General features: G+C 37.7%; 1 protein-coding gene across 1 annotated transcript in view; it reads right to left on the reverse strand.

The window, feature by feature from the left end:
- BAIAP2L1 (BAR/IMD domain containing adaptor protein 2 like 1) overlaps positions 1-19188 on the reverse strand; it is a 35126-nt gene that overhangs the window by 4711 nt on the left and 11227 nt on the right. Inside the window, exons 3-10 of the mRNA XM_088529433.1 lie at positions 18526-18612; positions 4434-4495; positions 4261-4332; positions 3805-3942; positions 2831-2983; positions 2218-2385; positions 1287-1437; positions 314-521 (exon numbers count right to left, since the gene is read on the reverse strand). Of these exons, the coding sequence (XP_088385559.1) occupies positions 314-521; positions 1287-1437; positions 2218-2385; positions 2831-2983; positions 3805-3942; positions 4261-4332; positions 4434-4495; positions 18526-18612 (1039 nt within the window). The remainder of the gene's footprint in view (positions 1-313; positions 522-1286; positions 1438-2217; positions 2386-2830; positions 2984-3804; positions 3943-4260; positions 4333-4433; positions 4496-18525; positions 18613-19188) is intronic.

Below are 19188 nucleotides of genomic sequence, written 5' to 3' on the forward strand. Positions count from 1 at the left end.
ATAGGAAGAGATTTTTACTTCATGTTACATAAAACTGGATCTATCTCTTAAAAGACAACACCGGACACAGCAGTAGGCTTAATGAAGTGAGAAGAATCAAGATCTAAAGACCTGTCTTGTGATCATACGAAGTAAGTGTACAAAGTCTCTCTACAATACATGCAATGATTTACTTTGCAGAAAGACTCTTCAAGGGCCCCAGGGATGAATGTCAGGGAGCAAAAATGTGGGAAAACATTTATCAATATTTGCTAATAAAATTGGTAAAGGCCACTTGTCTTTAATGTTCAAATAGGGGAATACATTATCTTACACTTTGGTTGAGTCATGTTCCCCGTAAAGCCAGCCGTCCTTTTCTTCAGCTACAAGAAGGGTGATGATATCCCCCTGTGCAAAGCTAAGGAGCGTCTTGTTATTTCCTGCAGTGTGTGGGAAGATTGTCTTTACTTTTTGTCTTTTCATTATATTGAGTCCTGTGGCGACAGAAGTCGAACGTGATAAACTGGCGTCATCTGTGTTCTCTGTCAAAAAGAAAACCCGAAATTCAAAATAAAGCACACATTTACAAAGTGAAATATAGTTAGTTGTCTGATTAATACTGAAGTGCAAATCAAACCCTGACTTTGCATTGCTGCTGCTTTCCTCTGGGCTCACAAAATGCTAAATGCACAATCCGTAAGAGACCTTTGTCTAAAAAGAAAAATAATTTAACTGTATTTAGTGCATGATTTCAAGTATGCCTTGCACTCAAACAAAAGAAGATTTAAAGGAGGCCTTAAAACTGTAATTTGACCAGTATAGTATATGGTAAATGTATTTTTAAAAACTAATACAACAAATCTCAGTAGGATTTTGCATTTTAGTAAAGAAATAAAAAGAGTTTGTTCTATTTATCCCCTGTAGTACATGCTCTTAAAAAAATGCTAGTTTATGTCTGTGTGCACTGAAATAATCACTTAGATATATCTTGCTTAATATTAGTGTCTTCTGTTAGACTGGGACTCTTAAGAGCATTTAAGCTGGGTTAATCGGGAAGGCCTGGAAAATGGTTAAAATATAATCTGCCTGTCTTATTCTGCACTGTACTGCAAATGATTCTTCCTTCCATATGACTTAACTATTTGCTATTGAGTACCTAATATAAACACTTTGTAAAGACCATTTTCTGCTCCTCCATGTCTTCTGGAATTCAGGCATTGCATCACATGGATGTCAAGAAATCCCGTGCTAATTCTCAGTGTTAAATCATTTGCACTTATGTGAGTTGGTACCAAAACAACACTCACCTGCTGAGCTGTTTAGTCTTTCAGAAGATGCCTTTGAAACTGTAGCAGGATTGTTAAACATATCAACTAGCGGGCTAGTGTATGCCCTGCCTGCAGGAGCAGGGGGCACTTTTGATGCATTTTCTTGTTGAGGATAAAAATTATTTCCAATCTAGAGACACACAAACACACACAAAAAAAGATTAACACAATATTGAGGTGACAGTGACATCTTAGGTTACTTGCAGCATTGCATTCTAGAAAGCAATACTCAAATATACCTAAACTGTGTAGACCCTTCAGAGAGTCCTTGTGTTCCATCTAAATTGTTAATCAGAAAAGTTCATAGGAGGTTTCTGTCCCTCAACAAACATTTATCAGTGAAGTGCTCTGAAAAATCCCTTTCCACAGATTCTTACCTAGCTTAGTAGCTTTCTAAAAATATTTTGGACAGTGATGTCACTCAAAAATTAAGCAGCTGGTGGTAACTTAACATTCAGATAAATGAAATTTAGATTTTAAACTGTTCTTAAAAGTCTTGCTGAAATAACAGTCATGGAAGGGGGAAAGAAGAGGGAAAGCAAATAGGAAGTATCATTCTGTTTAAGTTTTTACATTTAACTACTGTGTATGCAATTATTGTAACTCATGGAGAAGAATGTCCGAAATGGGGCAGCAAGGACAAACGCAGTCCTGGGGCTGGTTTCTCTAGAAAGAATCCTATGCACCTCCCTGAAATCTGGTGCATGCTTTTGCCTACTGTACTGTGTGTTTTGCCAGTACTAGAGTTTCAGTTTAATCATTTTCCTTTCATATCCAAACCCAGTAGATTCCAACAGAGGCAAATTCTGAAGATCTGAATCCAAATGCTTATATACAGAAGAAATAGTGAGGCCCATCCTTTCCCAGCTGAGAGACATAACCTTTAAGCCGCAGAGAATAACACACCTACCATGGTATTTCTTTCTATCATTGGTGAAGGCTGTGGAGTTCCTGATATTGGAGTGGAACCAGGTGTTGCTATTTCATCTATCATAATTTTAACTTTTTCAGGCACTTTTGTGGCATCACTACAGATTTCCTGCCACCCAGGCAACTTAGAGTTGAGGAATTCTGCACACTGCATCAAAATATAAAAGGTATTAGTTTTCATAAAATGCATAGACCTATTTGTTAAATTTTCTTTATACCAAAATAATATAACCTCAGTGAAATGGAAGTCTTTTAAGAGGTTTACATAATTAATATCTCCTTAAAACTAATAACATGATAGAAAGCCTGTACTTTTTCAGGTTTAAAGGTTGTAAATATTTGATCAGCTCATCTTTCTTTTTAAATATGATTTTTAAAAGCTAGAGTAATCTTTCATTGTTGCTGTAGTGCATTTAAGAGACAATTGAACACATTTTCTGTGAGCTGACCAGGACAGAGTGTGTCCAGTTTCAGAGTTCCTTGTGCCGTCTTAGCTCTTCATGCCTGTCTGCTCAGCCTCCTGCAGGAGGCACTGCACATCTCCTCTGGGATTATTAGACCTCAGGAGTTCTGCTTATGTTAATGCCACTGACCTGAACGTGATAGAAGTTCATGTGCTGAGTAAAACTGCAGTGTTTGTCCACCAGAAAACAGAATCTCCTTTTCTCTTCAAGGAGAGCTTCTCTGCAGCCTTCTGCAATGAATCTCTGAATATCACTCTGTCGAGAGCTCACAGTTTCCACATACTAGGAAAAGAAAAATTATATGCAACCTCTGAGTTTGATTTGATACTCTACCTTATTACTGAAATGAACTCCAAAATCCTCACAAAAGGTTTTGGCAAGGTGAGATGGAACAGGCTGGGGCAGTGAGAAGGCTCTGCTTCTTTCCTGCACACTATTCTCTTTTCATACACACAATTAACTCTTATATTAACTCTTGTATTAACTTAATATTTCAAATAAAATTTCTGATTACCTTGCCATTTTCCATTTCACCTCAAGATGGCAGTGGTGTTTTAAGTTCAGTAGGATGGGTGATAGAAGTGATAACAGAAATTGCCATTTGCCTACTTTGGGAAATAAATTTATAGCAGATTTCAGCTGAATTTGCATGGCACAGCTAACTCCCTGTGTAAGCATCTGCATAAAGGTTTAGTTACAGAGATATGTAAATAAAAAAAATCAATCAACCAACCCAAAAAAAAACCAAAAATTCAGAAGTAGTGGTCAAAGAATTAATCCTAGAAACTGAAGGAAAAATTTCTGAATAAAAACAGCACTGCAGTCCAAAGCCTCATTTCAGCTGGAATATATACTCCAGCAGTACCTTTAATACAGCCTGACTTTGAGAAATTAAAACCAACATATTATTTGAAATTTTAGAGATTACCATTGCCAAACAACTTGGAGGAGTTCATATAGTAACTAATTACATTGCATATACAGAGGCTGTGGTAAGCTTTAGACATCAGGTGCTAGAAAAGACTCAGCTGCACATTCTGGCAGCATAACATTTTCTGTTGCCAACTCTCACAAACATGAAACAAATGAGACAACTCACTAACCTCCATCTCTTTATGCTCGTACTTCATGGCATTTCGTGCTCCTTGACTTTTCCTTCTGATTTTTTTTAGCTCAGCCTGGGACTTTTCTAAAGAATCTAATTTGCTTCTGTGTTCAGTTTGGTACCTCTTTAAAGTTGCCTGAAAACAAAGCATTTAAAACATCTCATAATGCACACAGTAATATAACTGCATAAGTGACCACAAAGTGTTGCTCATATTTATTCTGTATTACTAATTCAACAACAAATAGATTTGCCAATTGCTTTTTTTCCACTTTAGTTTAAAAATGCTATTGTCATGCATTACTTCCCTGACATGTTTTGTAAATTTTTATATATTTAGACCACAGTTCTGATGCATTGATTAACTGACTGAATAACTTCTGAAAAAAAATCTATTACTAGCAAGAGATACATAAAATATGATATTCTTTGCTATTGAGTTCAATGTACTTACATTCATGTATTTAACATCCAGTTCTGTTTTCTTCTCCAGTTCAGATATAATTTCTTTATGAAATTTTTTGAACTTTAAAAGCAAATGAATAAAGGGTTATTTTAAAAAAAGCACAAAAATCAGTTTATATTTTCAAAATTTCAAATAGGTTGAAAGAAAATCCTTTAACTTACGCTTTCCTCTAGACAATCATTAAGTTTCTTGTGTGTTCTTGAGATTTCCACAAGAACTTGGCCTGTTGATAAACACAGCAATATTTATTTCTTAGATGTCCAAAGTTATTTAAAAAGGATTAGTACTAAAATATATTTAACTAATATATTTATTATTTAGAGTATATACATAAGAGGAATTAGAAATTTCTTGCTATGGCTAATCATAGCGGTTTAACTAAATAATTGCATCTGGCCACAGAGTACTAAGACACTCATAAATGATAGAATAACTAATCATGTTTATTATGCAGAAGAGCCATGGAGTGCCAGACAAAATAAAATACTTCCTTTTCTACAGAATAGAACATACTGATTTAGTAAGATCTTTTTTTCTTGCCATGTCAGAGAATAGCCGGCCAGCAGCAGAGGCAGTAAATAATATCAAGTAACCACTATTCATGTTTTGGTCTGAAAATTACATCTTATTGTTGGTTAACTAGCTGCATGCTCAGTGTTAACAGAGTAACCTTTCACATCCATTCACAGGGCTAAAACCCATCTGACACGTTTGCTGATTCATTTCTCACGCTGTTTTAGCAGAGATTAGAGCCTGGCTGGAAGACACCGACTAACAGCCAAGAAGAGGCAGATTTCTCATCTTCTCCTACAGACCTAAATGTGCCCGTGCTCTTTGCTCTCTTCCAGCACAATCCCTGACTCCTGATGCTACCTGTTCCGCACAGACTGCTTTGCTTTGCGCTGGAAGGGCGCAGAGGTGGAGGCCTCGCTGCCAGCGCCGTGCGCAGCCCTGCACCGCGTCACCCCGCTGCGGGCGGCCACGTCACCCGGCCCCCTCGCTGCCCTGGCACCGACGGGCCGTCTACGTGCCAGTCTGGGTGCGGGGATTGCGACACGCTGCTGGGAACGGGAGCTGGCAAGAGCCCGGAACGCCCAGCTTGACTTCACCCAGGTTAGGGCTGGCAATAAGGAGTTACTACATCTCAGACAGGAGCCAGTAAGAAAGGCTGAAAGGGTACGGGCCGCAACCCGGTACCCCAGTCACATCTAAGCCAAATGTCTTTTGACTACAGAGTTGTTCTGCTGTCGCTGAACACTCATTTCCATGCCAGGGCGGCAGGTTGAGTTTCGGAGCTGGATCAGCAGCTTGCCTCCCCCAGGCACTTCTTCATTTCACGTTACACAGGCGGCAGTCCTCACACAACCACACGCCCCTGGGACTGTTCAGATTCTGGAGTCACTGGCAGTCCGATCCCAGCTGCCCCCAGCTTGTTAATCTGACACCTCTCTCCACTTCCTTTTTCCATAAATACCTGATGAGTTAACTGTTTAACATGCTGCTCTCCAAATCATGCTTTCCTCCATCCATACTCATTAAGAAGCCATCCTGAGTTAGCAGAGATTTATCATCCCACAACCCTTCAGATCCTTCAGATGCAGGCAGAAGGTTTTACTTTCTTTAACATGAGAAACATATTTTCCATACTGCAAAGCAAGACAACGCTGTGGATCTTTAACTAAATAATGGAAAATGTGGGGTAGTGTCACTGTTCACGGGGAAAGCAGGAAGAAAAGCAGGTGCCTTCCCTGGCTTCTTGGGAGTGTCTGTTCGTGCCCCTCTTCCCGTTTTGGTGCCCCTTGGCTTTGTGCAAGAGGCTCTGTGGGCCTGGGGAGCAGGAAGCTGAAGACACAATGGAAACAGCCAAGCCCTTGAAATAATATACAAAAATATTTATAAATTATATAAAACACTACATGCTCTTTTTATTCTGTTTTCATGTGTCTTTCTATATGGTTTCCGGAATTTTTCTGAATTTTGTACTTAGGGTTGCTTGTGCTTACAGAATTGTTAGGGTAAATACTATGAGAAGGGAGAATTGCTGCAGTAATTAGTTATTTCATATGCAACAGAAAGGTAAGTACAATATAGTTGCATGAAACAATTGTGAAGTAGGTGACATGAGTTAGTTGTTCTTCTTTTTGAGGTTGCTGAAATGGATGCACTCTGGTCTAGTATTTTTGTATTCTAAACTCAATTGAAATGATACTATGCATTTTAGACTGGAATGATGTTTTAAAACAGGATGAATTTACTAAACACTTTTCAGGTACTTATAAGGTAAAACACTTTAAAAAAAGAAGAAGAAATATAGAACAGTAAGATTTGTTTTTAAATACTCAAAAGAAAAATCTGTTTAGGAAGTTATAGAAATTCGAGGTGAACATTGAAATGGCCATCAAAATAATGGCCCTTACTGATTTTTATTCTCTTTAAAATCAGCTTATTTTCACTCTTCATTAAAAAGTATGTTCTGAGAATTTGCTGCCAAAGCAACACACTTAGCTAATACTTGGCAAGGCGAACGCAGCCAGCCGCAGCCGTCCCGCTCCTGACAGACACCCAACAAGGCTGGGTATTGACTCAGCTCTCTCATCACTCTCACCCTCCCTTCCTCCGGCCCACGCTGCCACCACAGTGTAAACGCGCAATAAAACAGCCCATTCACCTGGTGCGGCAAGAATGGAAAAGCTGACGCTCGGGGGCTGTTATTTTTGTCTCAAGCAGCACTGGAACTGACTGCAGCCTTCAACTTTTTAGACTTTGGATACTTGGTCAGAAGCGGTATTTTTTCATCTTTTTTGTTTTATTTTATTTTAACAGAAAGAATACTGCCAAAACATGTTTTGACATTGAGTACTTTAAAAACTGCACTTCCTTCTTAAAAGTTTGTGCTGGGTTATTTTACAAGTTTATTTTCTTCACCCACCCAGAACACTTTAAATATTATTTTTAAGTATCAGTGACTGTCTCTCCCATTGCGTTTTCTTTTCCTCTCAACCAAAGACTCCCTGTGTGCTGGGCATCAGAAAAAAAACATTTTAGGCTAGAAACTCCCTCGTGCTACCAGTGATGCAGTGGCACTGTATGTACCGGCTCACCCATTTCATTTCCTCTTTCATGTTCTGAATCAACACTTTGAAAGGAACCCATAGAAAGCACAATCTGACCTAATAAGATTTAAATTATAGGTCAAACTCTGCACTGCAGATTAAATAGAGAGCACTTTGAAAGTGAACATATAACACGTTCTTTTATTGCCAGCTTCAGGTAAAAGGTTGGCCAAATTTTGATGGCCCTCACAAGTAAGATTTATGCAAGGAGACAAGTTTTTATAGAAGACTAATGCAAGAGAGCCAAGGTGTCCCCTTGCCTAAATGAACAGGAATAGGGAATTGAACATCTGCAATATAATATTTTGCTTTTAATCAAAACAATGAATTATAGAACAGCTCCAGCAGAGACGGTGGGTTACTCTAAATTAGTAACAGTTCAAACTTAAGATGTGGTTCTGGTTTTCAGTGATTATTCAGCTTGCACAAAGGTGTGGGAAGCATACTACCTGAGGGGAAGACAAGCATTTCTCATGTCAACTACAAATATTTTGCAGTAAATTAAAGCTGTTCATGATCAGTTTTTATACACACAGACCTCATAATATACAGTAACCAAATATTAACCTTGTCATCATTTCCTGGCAAACCACAGAGGTAACAAACCTAATGACTTGACTAGACTACATGATAACAGGCCACTTAAGGCCAATTTATGACAGGCCTACTGTAAACCTTAACCAGCTTTAGGCATCATATTATGCAATGAATTAATAAAGCAACGACACCACAGTTGATTATGAACATAATTATGTCCTAAAATACTTCCCCATCAGATATACCATTTTTCATTTTCTAACCTCCCATGTGTAATCTCAGTGACTAAAATGGCAGAAGTTAAACAAGGTACATCAAATATGCCCGTATTTATTTTAGAAAACAAAAATATAGTCCAAAACATTTAAAGATACTTGTGTTATCAAGCAACACTTGAGCACAAGGACATCCTTAAAGTCTGCACAGTAGATAAAAGTAATTTTTAATACGAAGCATCCCTTGAAAAAAAATAAGCATATTCATGGTAAAATCAGAATATGGAATTTTGCAGCAGTTACACTTTAATCTCAGTGTTCACACTGGGATTGTAGTGGTTGTTTATCTCTACAGTGTATGTTGACTGTTCTTAGAACAGACGAAGAGATGAATTTGTTCAAGGCAAACCAAAGACAGAATTTTTGATCAATAGAGTGCTGTCCTGTAGATAAATATTAGCAGCTACTAACAAAATCATTTAAAACAAGCTCTGAAAATATTAAATAGCTATGGTAGAAGTAATAAAAGTAGTAACTGCATGACCTGCTTGAAATGAGCTTGGATTTTGTTTTCTCTAGAGGAGATCACTCTGGAAACATTTCAGAAGTCACTCTAGTAAGACTCTAGTAAGAGAATGAGAGACTGAGTCAAAGCTACACATGAAGACAGTAGTAGTTCAAGTATATTATTAGTTTCAATTTCTGTCAAGATATTCTCTCTCTCTTTTTTTTTTTCCTAAGTTGCCCTTTGCCCAAAGAAAGGCATTTATGACAAAGGAAAGTTAGAAAACAAAGTCCTTTGAGACCATTAACCCCTGGAAAGTAAATAGAAAGTTGCAAAGGAATACAGTATAACAAATACAATTGAACAAGACATCTGTTAAGACTCAAATGCAGTAAGCTTTTTATTCTCTCATAAAAAAGGATTTATTGTGGAAGGAAGATTTAATTGTGTAGCAGATACCTTGAAGAAGGCAAAGAGCCTGAATTTAGCCTTAATGGAATTTAATATGAATCAATAAAATGAGAAAAAGGATAATGAAACGTAACAACTTACAAACTCTTAACTGTACTTTGCTTCTAGTACAGTTCACCCTGAATGTTTTAAAAATCCGTAGAATTAATACTACCAGGCACATAAATCAATAGGACTAGGTCAAATCTGCCTTTCCTTACTGCACGAATGAACATGAAATAGGAAGCAAGGAGTAAATCTCGCTCAAGCCCATTTTGTAAAAAGCCACTGACACAAGACCGTTCAGGGCCACTTTATGAAGGTGACTGCAGAAGGTGAAGGGGGGAAAACTTACAGTAGAGAAAAAGGAACTTCACATTTTAAAAGGGATTATCAGATTATTTTTTATTAAAGGAAGAAAAAGTTCTCACTAAGGCTACAAACAGCTACAAATGTTTCTGTGACTGAACCAAATTAGTTAATTCATTTAAAACAGATTAAAAAGTAAAGTTTGCCGCAGGCATTCTTTTTTTAACCCAAACATATAGAAAACACAAGATATGCATGTTACGTTGATCTTTCAGAAGGCCTTTTCTTCAGAGGCTTTTCATACTTGCTGCTGTCTAGTTAAGCAAATCCTTACACAAATCAGGCACAAAGAAAGTAAGACTTACAGCATGACCACAAGCCTGGGCTCGTCTGTATGAGATCCTGCTGTTTTTAGGCATTTTTTTTTTCTAAGATTGGAACAAATAAATTATATTAAGCAGCCAAAACTGATATTTTTTATGAGCTTCCAGTATTAACAAAATAATTTTTACTGCAGGTATTTGAACTGCTGCTAAGTCTCCCAATCTGAGCTATGAAGAAACTCCAAAACACAAAAAAACCCCTAATCGAGCCTGGAGTTTCGATTATCTCTTTTTCTTCAGAATTTCAAGACAAATGTATTTTTTTTCTTAGGAATGCTGCTGACATCTGCAACTGATACGAATTTTTAAAAATGTATATATATATCTTCGATATTTTGTACTGTATGTATAGCTAAATTAAAATAATCTACAAACTAGTTACATATATGATGGCATTTTCTTCACAATTATGTCATTTATTTTCCAGTTGCCATGTGTTTTTCCCATTGACAAGATAAGTTTCAGTATTAAAGACAGCATATTTTATCAGGGTATGCTCACAGGCTTATTTCTTTGTCTGCCAATAGCCAGACCTGTGCAAGAAAAGATGGGAAAAAGAAAAAAAAGAAAAGAAAAGCTGTGACTGCTGAGGATCAGCTGAGCAGAACGGCCTCCTCCTGCCTGTTGCACTTCACCCACCAGTGCCAGCGCCCGGGCTCGTCCTGCGTTGGGTGAGTTCGGAGGTGCCGGGGGGCTGCCGACATTCCCAGCACGGAGCTTCTCCGGACACACGAGCCGCAGTCAGGCCAACAGGGCACGCGGGGGACGTTCGGGGAGCCCTTCCCAGGCTGCTGTTGCAAAGGAGATGTCTTTGCTACCTGTGCTGCCAGGTAAGGCCGCACAAGCGCGCGACTGCTAGCGCTGCACGACCACATGTTAGATACCCCAACAAATTCAGGGCAATAGGCTGCAAAACGGTTACACCTCTACTTTTTTTCACTGGCTAAAGCCAAGAGATTTGCTTTAGTACACAGGTTGCTGCTAAGAAAAGTCTCAAACTCGCTGAGGCACATGACACATGATCGAGAGATTATTTGGAAATCAAAGGAAAAATAACTGGGAAAAAAATCTTATCAAAGTCTGTCTTCTTTTCTTCCCATGGTGCCAATATTTCTCCGTAACAGCGTCCCCTGAGAGCGTTCACAGAGAACTTTGTGTATTTCCGTTTCCTCTTCCTCCCTTTAGCCATTCCCAGGGCCATAAAGCTTACACCTTACCCTGGAAATCTTCATAATGGAAGGTACAACAATACGATTGCCTACAGAGCACAACTCTGTTGGCAATTTTACAAGAACAAGCTGCAACATCTGCTTTGAAGCATGTACATTCCTTTATGTTTAACAACAAACCCTGCTTCCCTCCTCTTGCTCACTTCTTCACTTGGCAGGATCATTTTTGTTTTCTGTGTTGGACAGGAAAAATTATATAACTTGAAATGAATAAAATCTTAAAGTAATGATGGTCCTGCTTTGTTGAATGGTGCCATCTGATCTGCAGGGCTCCCTGTGGTCCACGAGGTGTTCTGTGGCAATCATCCTCACTGCTTATCTATTGCTCTGTGATGCAAATTTGTTCATTAATTATGGCCTGGATAACAACAGGGTAATGGGTTTCTCTTGACTTTTTTTTTCTTCTTTTCCTTCTCTCATTCATTTATATATAGGACAGTGCCAGGTTTTCTCCACTGCTTTTGAACACTGACTTGTAGGAGGTTTTGCCAGGCTAGTGGCAGGGCTTGCCCCTGAGCACTGTATGTGGGCTTATTTCAGTGTTTTGTTGCAATGTGAATGTTTACAACAGCCTTTACCCTCCATTAAAATACCATGTGATCCACGTGACAAATTTTGCCAAGATTTGTTTCCCACATGTTCTTCCTTTAATAGAGTTACAGCTCCTTTAGGCAACCAAACTTTAGATTATGTGAATAAAGCTCTAAGCACGTGATGGACGTCCACAGAATAATCTGTAAATTAATTTTACAGTTAATCTGTAGTTAATTTTATTTACAGTTGGCAGGAATTGTTCATCTGTAAGAATCTAAGTCTACAGTTTTTTTTTTTTTTCCCCAACAGACTTTCATCATATGTTTATATTCAGAACAGTGAACAGGAAAAGCCACAGTACTGTTTCTAGAGGGAAAAAATGTTGATATGATTGTTTGGTTGCCTTTAAATTTGTAAGTGACCTTGACGAGTGGAGCTACCAATAGGAGAAACTTTCCACTAATCCAATTATTGTTTTCATCAGGAGAAACTTATGTAAAAGTCTGCCTCTTCTCCTAGAGACCTTATGTAAAAGGCTGCCTCCTCCTCCTCCTTTCTTACAGCAGATTGGAGGGCAATATAGCACAGAAACAAGGCGCTACTTCAAAACTTAAAGATGCAGAGCTTCACTTCTGAAAAAACACAACAGCACTTTGCATTTCATTTTCAAGTCAGCTCTCTATGTACTTTTCTCGCTATAATAGAAGAAAAAATCAGTGGCTTCTTCAAATTCAGTTTCATTATAAACACAGAGGAACAGTATTTTATTAATGCTCCATAAGGAAAGCTGGCTTCATTTACTAAGTGCTTCAGCTGCAGCATCTAAGCTAGTTTCCCAGAAGTTTCCCTGGATGAGGTGCTAAAGGAGTTCGGCAGTTGCTGGCTCATTTCCCTTGTCTTTCTAGCTGACACAGCCTGTTCCAAGAGCCAAACATTTATACTATAGAAGAGAAGACAGTGCTGCAGTTACATGGAGACAGGACAAGGTGACAGATCTCTTTTCCTTAGATTAGATGAGCTAGTGAAGGAAAGGCTGCTAGGTGTCATCTTTCTAAGAGAAGTGGAATTGGATTCCAGCTGGAATTTATCTGCTAAAGGAAGCCAACAACCTCCCCCCACACCTTCTATTAACTAAAGTGCGACTAGCTAGATTGATCCCAAATTATGTATTTTTTGCTTTTTCTTCTTGGCTTTCTCGGTAGTGAGATTGATATTTAAGTGGTGTATTGTAGATACAGCAAAAGATATTTATCCTCAGTTTTTAAGAGTGGCTCTTCTGCTTTTTAACTGGGAAGGAAAAAAGACAGTTTTGGATAACAAATACTTGCAAGACTGTGTTTTAGGGAGATGGGATAAGAAGATACTGCTTTACATTACAGCCTGATTAGAAAATTTTCAGCATGCAAATACATTATTTTTAGAAAAAAAATCTCTTGTATCCCCAAAAATTGTTCTGTGTAAGCTGACCCCTTTAAGGTCATTTTCTCATTTAGAAAATCTCCCATTTCTGCAAATAAAAAGGAGGAGGGAAGAAACAGTCCACTAGGATCACATCTGTTGCACATGTAAATTGTAACAGTTATTAGTTAAAAAACAAACATTACTGTTTTAGATTTAGCTTTACACTGGTAAATTAACATTAAATTTACATTATTATTAAATTGTTCAAGTTTATTTTAAAAAACTAGAAAGTAGTTATCAGTCTCTTAAGGTTCTCTGATTCTGTTAGAAAGTACTCTATCTTAATTACTTAGACATTAATGAGAAATGCAAACTATTCAATAAACTGTAGCCCTAATCCGCTAGTCATTATGTGATTCTCAGTGAACCTATACTATGGCAACCAAGGCTTTCAAAGCAACATGTAGTTACTCCGATAACTATATAGACATTTGGCTAACTGTATAAAGGCTCTCCAGAAAGGAAATGTGCATGTACAGAACCTGCCTGCCCCCATAGGTGTTCTGTTAAGTCTAGGAGTTATGGCCCATCACTTCCCCGTGTAAATTTTGTACTGGAGTAGCACAGCAACATTGTGGAGACCTTTAAAATTACGGTATTTGTTCTGCAAATATGCACTACATGAGTATGTTTGTTCTTTTAAAGCGGAAGGAGTGAAGACAGTCAAGTCCTTTGTGCTTGAGAACACCCGGAGCAGAGTTCCGTGTTCCTCCTGCACTGGGAGTGCAAACCCCCCAGACCATCTTGCAGATATTGTCAAGTGGGGATTCCACTTATGTGGTATTAGAGGGTTATCCCCCACCACCTCTCCCTGTCTTGCCACAACCACATCCCAGAGCTACCTATGAGCCTAATACTTCCATTAACTACCTTCAGTGGTTTTTAACTGTGAAACTACTCTTAATTAAAAAAGTTGTGTTTCTCCAAGTTAATTCAGTTTCAGATTGCAGGTGAGCAACACCTTTTGCATTCCTGTTCCCAGGTAAATTTTAACAGAATGATTCAATGAAATTAGTAAATTGTAAATTAGTAATTTGTCTCCTCCAATCTTCCTTTATCACTCCCAACTTCCAAGATTTAGTTCTACTGGTCAAGACCATGCAATGTAATATTTTCCTTACAAGCTATTTTTTGCAGGCTGTCAAACAGGAATAGCTTTCGCTTACGTCCTGAGCAAAACTAGGCTGTGTCCAGACCCATCGTATGACTGTGGGTGACTCCTATAGTTACGGTTGCCACCCAACAGATTGAGACTTTACACCCATTATATTATAAACGTGTTTAGCACCTGCCAGTTATCATAGCTACAAGAAGCTGGTTAAGGAAATACGAGAGCAAGAATGCAATGAATGTGCAGGAACGAACTTCCTGATTCCTTGAGTAAATGAAGGGGGGAAAAGACAGGTTGATTGAAAAGAAAGATTATTGAAAAAAGAGTGTTTATTGAAATTGTAAGCACTCAAAATCTATTAGACAAAAGCTCGTAATAGCATATTTTGGGCAAGACAAAAAGGGTTAGCAACACACCATGAATATACTATTTTAGCACCGTACCAGCAGGTTAACATATATATGTGAAGTTATTTTTAGCGCATTATTGGAATCCAAGATTTTACAGTGCTGCTGTGGTATGTTGTAATTTGAATAGTATGAAATATTAACATTCTAGAAATGCATTTTCTTGTTTCTTTAGCTTTTCTTCTTTGTGCATTTCCAAAAGGCTCCCAGTCCAAAGGCGGGATGCAGTAACTATTGTACAAGTTACTATAGTTTCCCCACAACTAAAAAAACCGCCACAACTGCAAACCACAAAACCAATTCATATGTTCTTCTGTTCCATGAAGATTCCATATAAAGCTTGAAAGAAAGAAATGGAAATTCCAGATTGCAGAATAACTTGAACTGCAAAAACGCAGTTAATGCTCACAGCTAAACCTAAGGGCCTATAAGCTTAGAAATTTAGGCAAATCGAAAACTTGAAAGAAAGTTTATTTAAATCGACTTATATCTTATAAATAAGAATATCCAGATTTACTTCTCATTATCTGATTCCTCCCTTCTGTTCCAATTTCACTCTACAGGTGAGAGTGCTTTCCCTGTGTTTTCTGACCAATTTAAATGATTTTCCCCCTTATTCTGCCCTTTATTTATTTTACCTTTTCTGTCAAATATTTTCTTCCCTATTTTTTCTACTCCTATTTTTATTCTGCCTTGATAGTTGGAAAATTTTCAGCTGTACCCTTTACTGTAAGCCCATTTTACTGTCTCATTACAGGAAGAATGTACAGTACTGTTTCCTTATGAGAAGCAGAGATTGATTGACTGTGTTTTTGATTCAAATCTTTCCATCGCACTTGGTGGTAAATATGTTCTAGGTCACCCAGCCGGTTTGGTTTGAGCTGTAAAGTGACTCAGTGCAATGTTCCAGTAAATATTCTCTATAGATTCTAAAGAATACTGTGTTATATCCATCTAAGCCTTGTAGTCCATTTTCAAGTACAGGAAGTTTGATGTACACAACTGAATTTCAAATGATATATTATTTTTCCATCTCCCAAAACTAAAGGTGAAACTTCTACAGGAAGGCCTCAAAACTTTGAATCTTGCCTCACTTCCCTGTTTAATCTTCAAAAGAGTAATTTTAATACAAGTTGATATGCTATTGGGAGTGGTAGTGATGGTGGTAAAGGGGCATAAATCCTCCTTTTCCAGCCAGGAAGTACTTAGGGTCTGGTCAGGGAGACACCAGCCTACCGGAGGAGGCATCTACATTTTAGATGACTCAAAGTTAATTAGCTGCTAGGCTTCCTCTTCATTGCTGCTGTCGATGAGACAGGGCCATCATCACAAGCACAGAAACAGCACCATGGATTTCTGACTACAGCAGGCCTCTTTTCATGCTAATTGTCCTGAGTGCAGCTAAATGACTAATCCAGGTGTGTTTCCGTTTATTTTTTAAACACGTTAGCTTCAATTGTTACTTTATATGCTTGAATTTTTTACTTCTCAGATAAAGTATTCAAGATTTGGTTTACAGAAGTCCTAAACACTGAAACTCCAACTACATTGTCTTGATTTGGGCTCAAATATTAAAGCATTCAAGAACTCTTAGGACTTGATCATTACTGCTTTATCTAATTTCTTGTGAAGAGCCAGGATACTGCTTTAAATATTTAAAGATCTTCTGACATACCTGGAAATGTCACTATTGACTTCAATTAATACAGAGTACAGGAATATAATTTGAAAGAAAAGCAAAAAAAGTTAGTTATTCTCAACATCAGATTTAGATACAAATAAAATGCAGATGTAAAATTATGGGAATTGCTCCTCTCCCTGCTTCTCTGCCAGTCACCTTTAGCCTGGTGCTCTTACAAAACAAACCACGCGTTAGCTCGCTTAATCCTCAGGAGAATACGCTCCGGAACAGCAGCTCGCAGGCACTAACAAAACAGCAGCTTAGCTGGCTACGAGTGACCTCTCTTTTGGAGAGGATGACAGAAGTCTGATGCGTGACAGAGCTCTAACTGCTCAATTGTTAGTATTTTGTTAAATCCAAAGGCTGCTTCTCACAGAAGAGGAAAGGAGGATCCACAGAGAAACATATCGCAGCAGAGTGTGACCTTTACATGATACTGCCCATTAAACATGAGAAAGTAAGAGTTATGTAGAAAATTAGTCTTTTAACAAAAGACACTTGGTGTCCTAGTACATCTTACCTTTTATCTTTTGCTAAAGAGTTCAGTATAGTAGCCTAGCTTCAGAACTGTTATATAAGAAAATGCAAATAATTTCTTACAGGCTCCTAAACATATTACAGTACCTCTTCCAATGTTCACTGACTTTCTGTATTTCAAAAATAAATATTCTATCAGAAAGTGTATTGGAGGAAATCCACAGTCATGGCTTTCATTAGGAAGAAAGATTTTTCTGCAGTAGCAGTTTCAGTAGAAGATGAACAGACTGCAGCATTAGAAGCCCGATCCCAAAGAAGGCCAGGACATATGTTTTCTCTATTTATTCTATGGAGAAAATAGTCTAAAATTCATAATTAGATGAAAAATACATTTTCAATAGCTATTCTGCACTGTCCCCTCTGCTAGGGAAAAGTAAGTGTTTTCTGAATTTAGCTCTAGGCTAATTTTAAACAAACAGAAAATATCCCACAGTCATACAAAGTTCACTGAATATGTTACTCCACACATCTGACCAACTGCTTGATTAGAATAATATACCAAAGTATTAATTATACTTTTGTTGCTACAGGAAACTGTGAATAGTTAATGCTTTCTCATACTTTTCTGCTATAGTTTGAAACCAGCAACTCTGTTTTGTATAAACAGCTTGCAAAGCAAATACAGAAAGCAACTGCATTAGGACTGTTTGCTTTTTACTGTTTGCTGTTCTGCCGCTCCCAGCTTTGAACACAGAATGTTAACAGTCACACAGAAGTGGTTGCAGAGCAAATTGTCAAAAATGCACGCAGGCGCAGAGGAAGCAGTATTCGCCATTCAAGGACAGCCTTTCCCTCACTTCTCCTTCAACCGAATCACTAAAAAACATTATTAAAAACATTCCTTTGAATCGCCTAAGTTCATGTACTACTGCAAATTAAAGTTATCAGAGAAGAAACATGATGCATCATTGTAAGAGTCTTCCAGTGCCTGTAATCAAAAGTACAGATCTAAGAAACTATATCAAGTCTTTATGTTTGTCAAAGAGCAGACTAAGGCTTTGAGCAATGTCTCCTCTTTGCAGTACAGTTGCTGTTCCCTTGTTTTGTAGTGATGTTAAAATCTTTTCTCAGAAACATTGCAAATGCTTCCAGGGCAATGTCATTCTTGTAGATGAAGCACTATCATTTCAGTGCTAGCCAAAGGAATACAAGGCAAAGTGCTGAAGACATTCTTTCCAAAAGTCAACTATTGTGTTCAGGGAAGTACAGAACTTGGATTAATTTTACATTCCTGTAAATGAACTACATCTTTGACTCTATTGTTCCTCTTCCAAAAGTTCAACTACAAAATAAAGTGTCGGAGAAATTTTAGTGATATGATCAGTCAAAATATTGAGGTCAACTCTTCCCAGAAAACTGATCTAATCTAGGAACTGCTATTATACATGAGCACTCTCCAAACCAACATTCTACTCCTCAGATACTTAAACATTCATCTTCCTACTAAAATCAATCTACATAATTCCCTGGGCTTATTTACTACAAAATAATGTGATCTTCAAAAAAAACCCATGCTTTTGAATTCAGAAGGTGAGCAGAAATATATATAATGTATATAAAAATAAAAAGCATTTCTTCAAAATGGTATAAATGAAAACACTAATGGCCTAAGAAAAAATATATTTTAAAGTGATCTAATCCCTCCCATCTCCATATTATTTAGAGTAACATGCTCTTTTTCCAATTCTTTTCTAGTTCACATTTGTTCTGTGAAATGCCAGCTGGAAACACAAATGAAGTGTGTGCCTTGAAATAATTTAATTAAGTGAAATTTCACTTACCTAATTCTTTAGAAACTGGAGAATCAGCTGATATATCTCCAATCTTGGCAAGGCTATCATAATATGCTCTTCCAGCCACTATCATAGCTTTTAGAGGATGAAAGAAAAAAAAAAGAAGAGGTTAGAACAAAATTTATCAAAGACTTTTGTATTTCCATTAATCTGTGTTCCCAAGAGGTTCTGGAGCCTGGGATGGACTGTAAGAAATGGATGAATGGCAAGAAGGGAATCCTGCTATCACAGCAAATCAGGCAGGTCCCTGAGCTTCCTAGTAAATTCTGGAAACAAGTGACAGAAAAACAGGACAGCAGAATATATTAATGAATTTGCAGCCTGCTATTGAGTTCCAACTTTCAAGTATATTCAGGAGTAATTAGCATCTGTAGGTAAGTATAGTGCCAGTCATGAGCCATTGGTCTGGATATGACAAATTTCCTTGAAAGAGATGAGCTGTGTTGGAAAAAGCAAAACGTAATGCAAATTTAACTAGGAATCCCTAAGTCTCTGCCCCATATTCCCGAAGTTAAGGGTCTGTCAGACAGAAACTAAGTTTTTGCTACTGAGAACTGTCTGTTGTCCAGGAGAAAATTGAACATACAATTCCAACAAGGAGACATGAAATTCTTCAAAAGTAATTTGTCATTTACCATTAAGTAAACTGTA

This window comes from Tinamus guttatus, unplaced genomic scaffold (assembly GCF_059628265.1).
Source record: "Tinamus guttatus ecotype Peru unplaced genomic scaffold, ASM5962826v1 Tinamus_guttatus_pri_ptg000330l, whole genome shotgun sequence".
In the NCBI taxonomy this organism is placed as follows: domain Eukaryota; kingdom Metazoa; phylum Chordata; class Aves; order Tinamiformes; family Tinamidae; genus Tinamus; species Tinamus guttatus.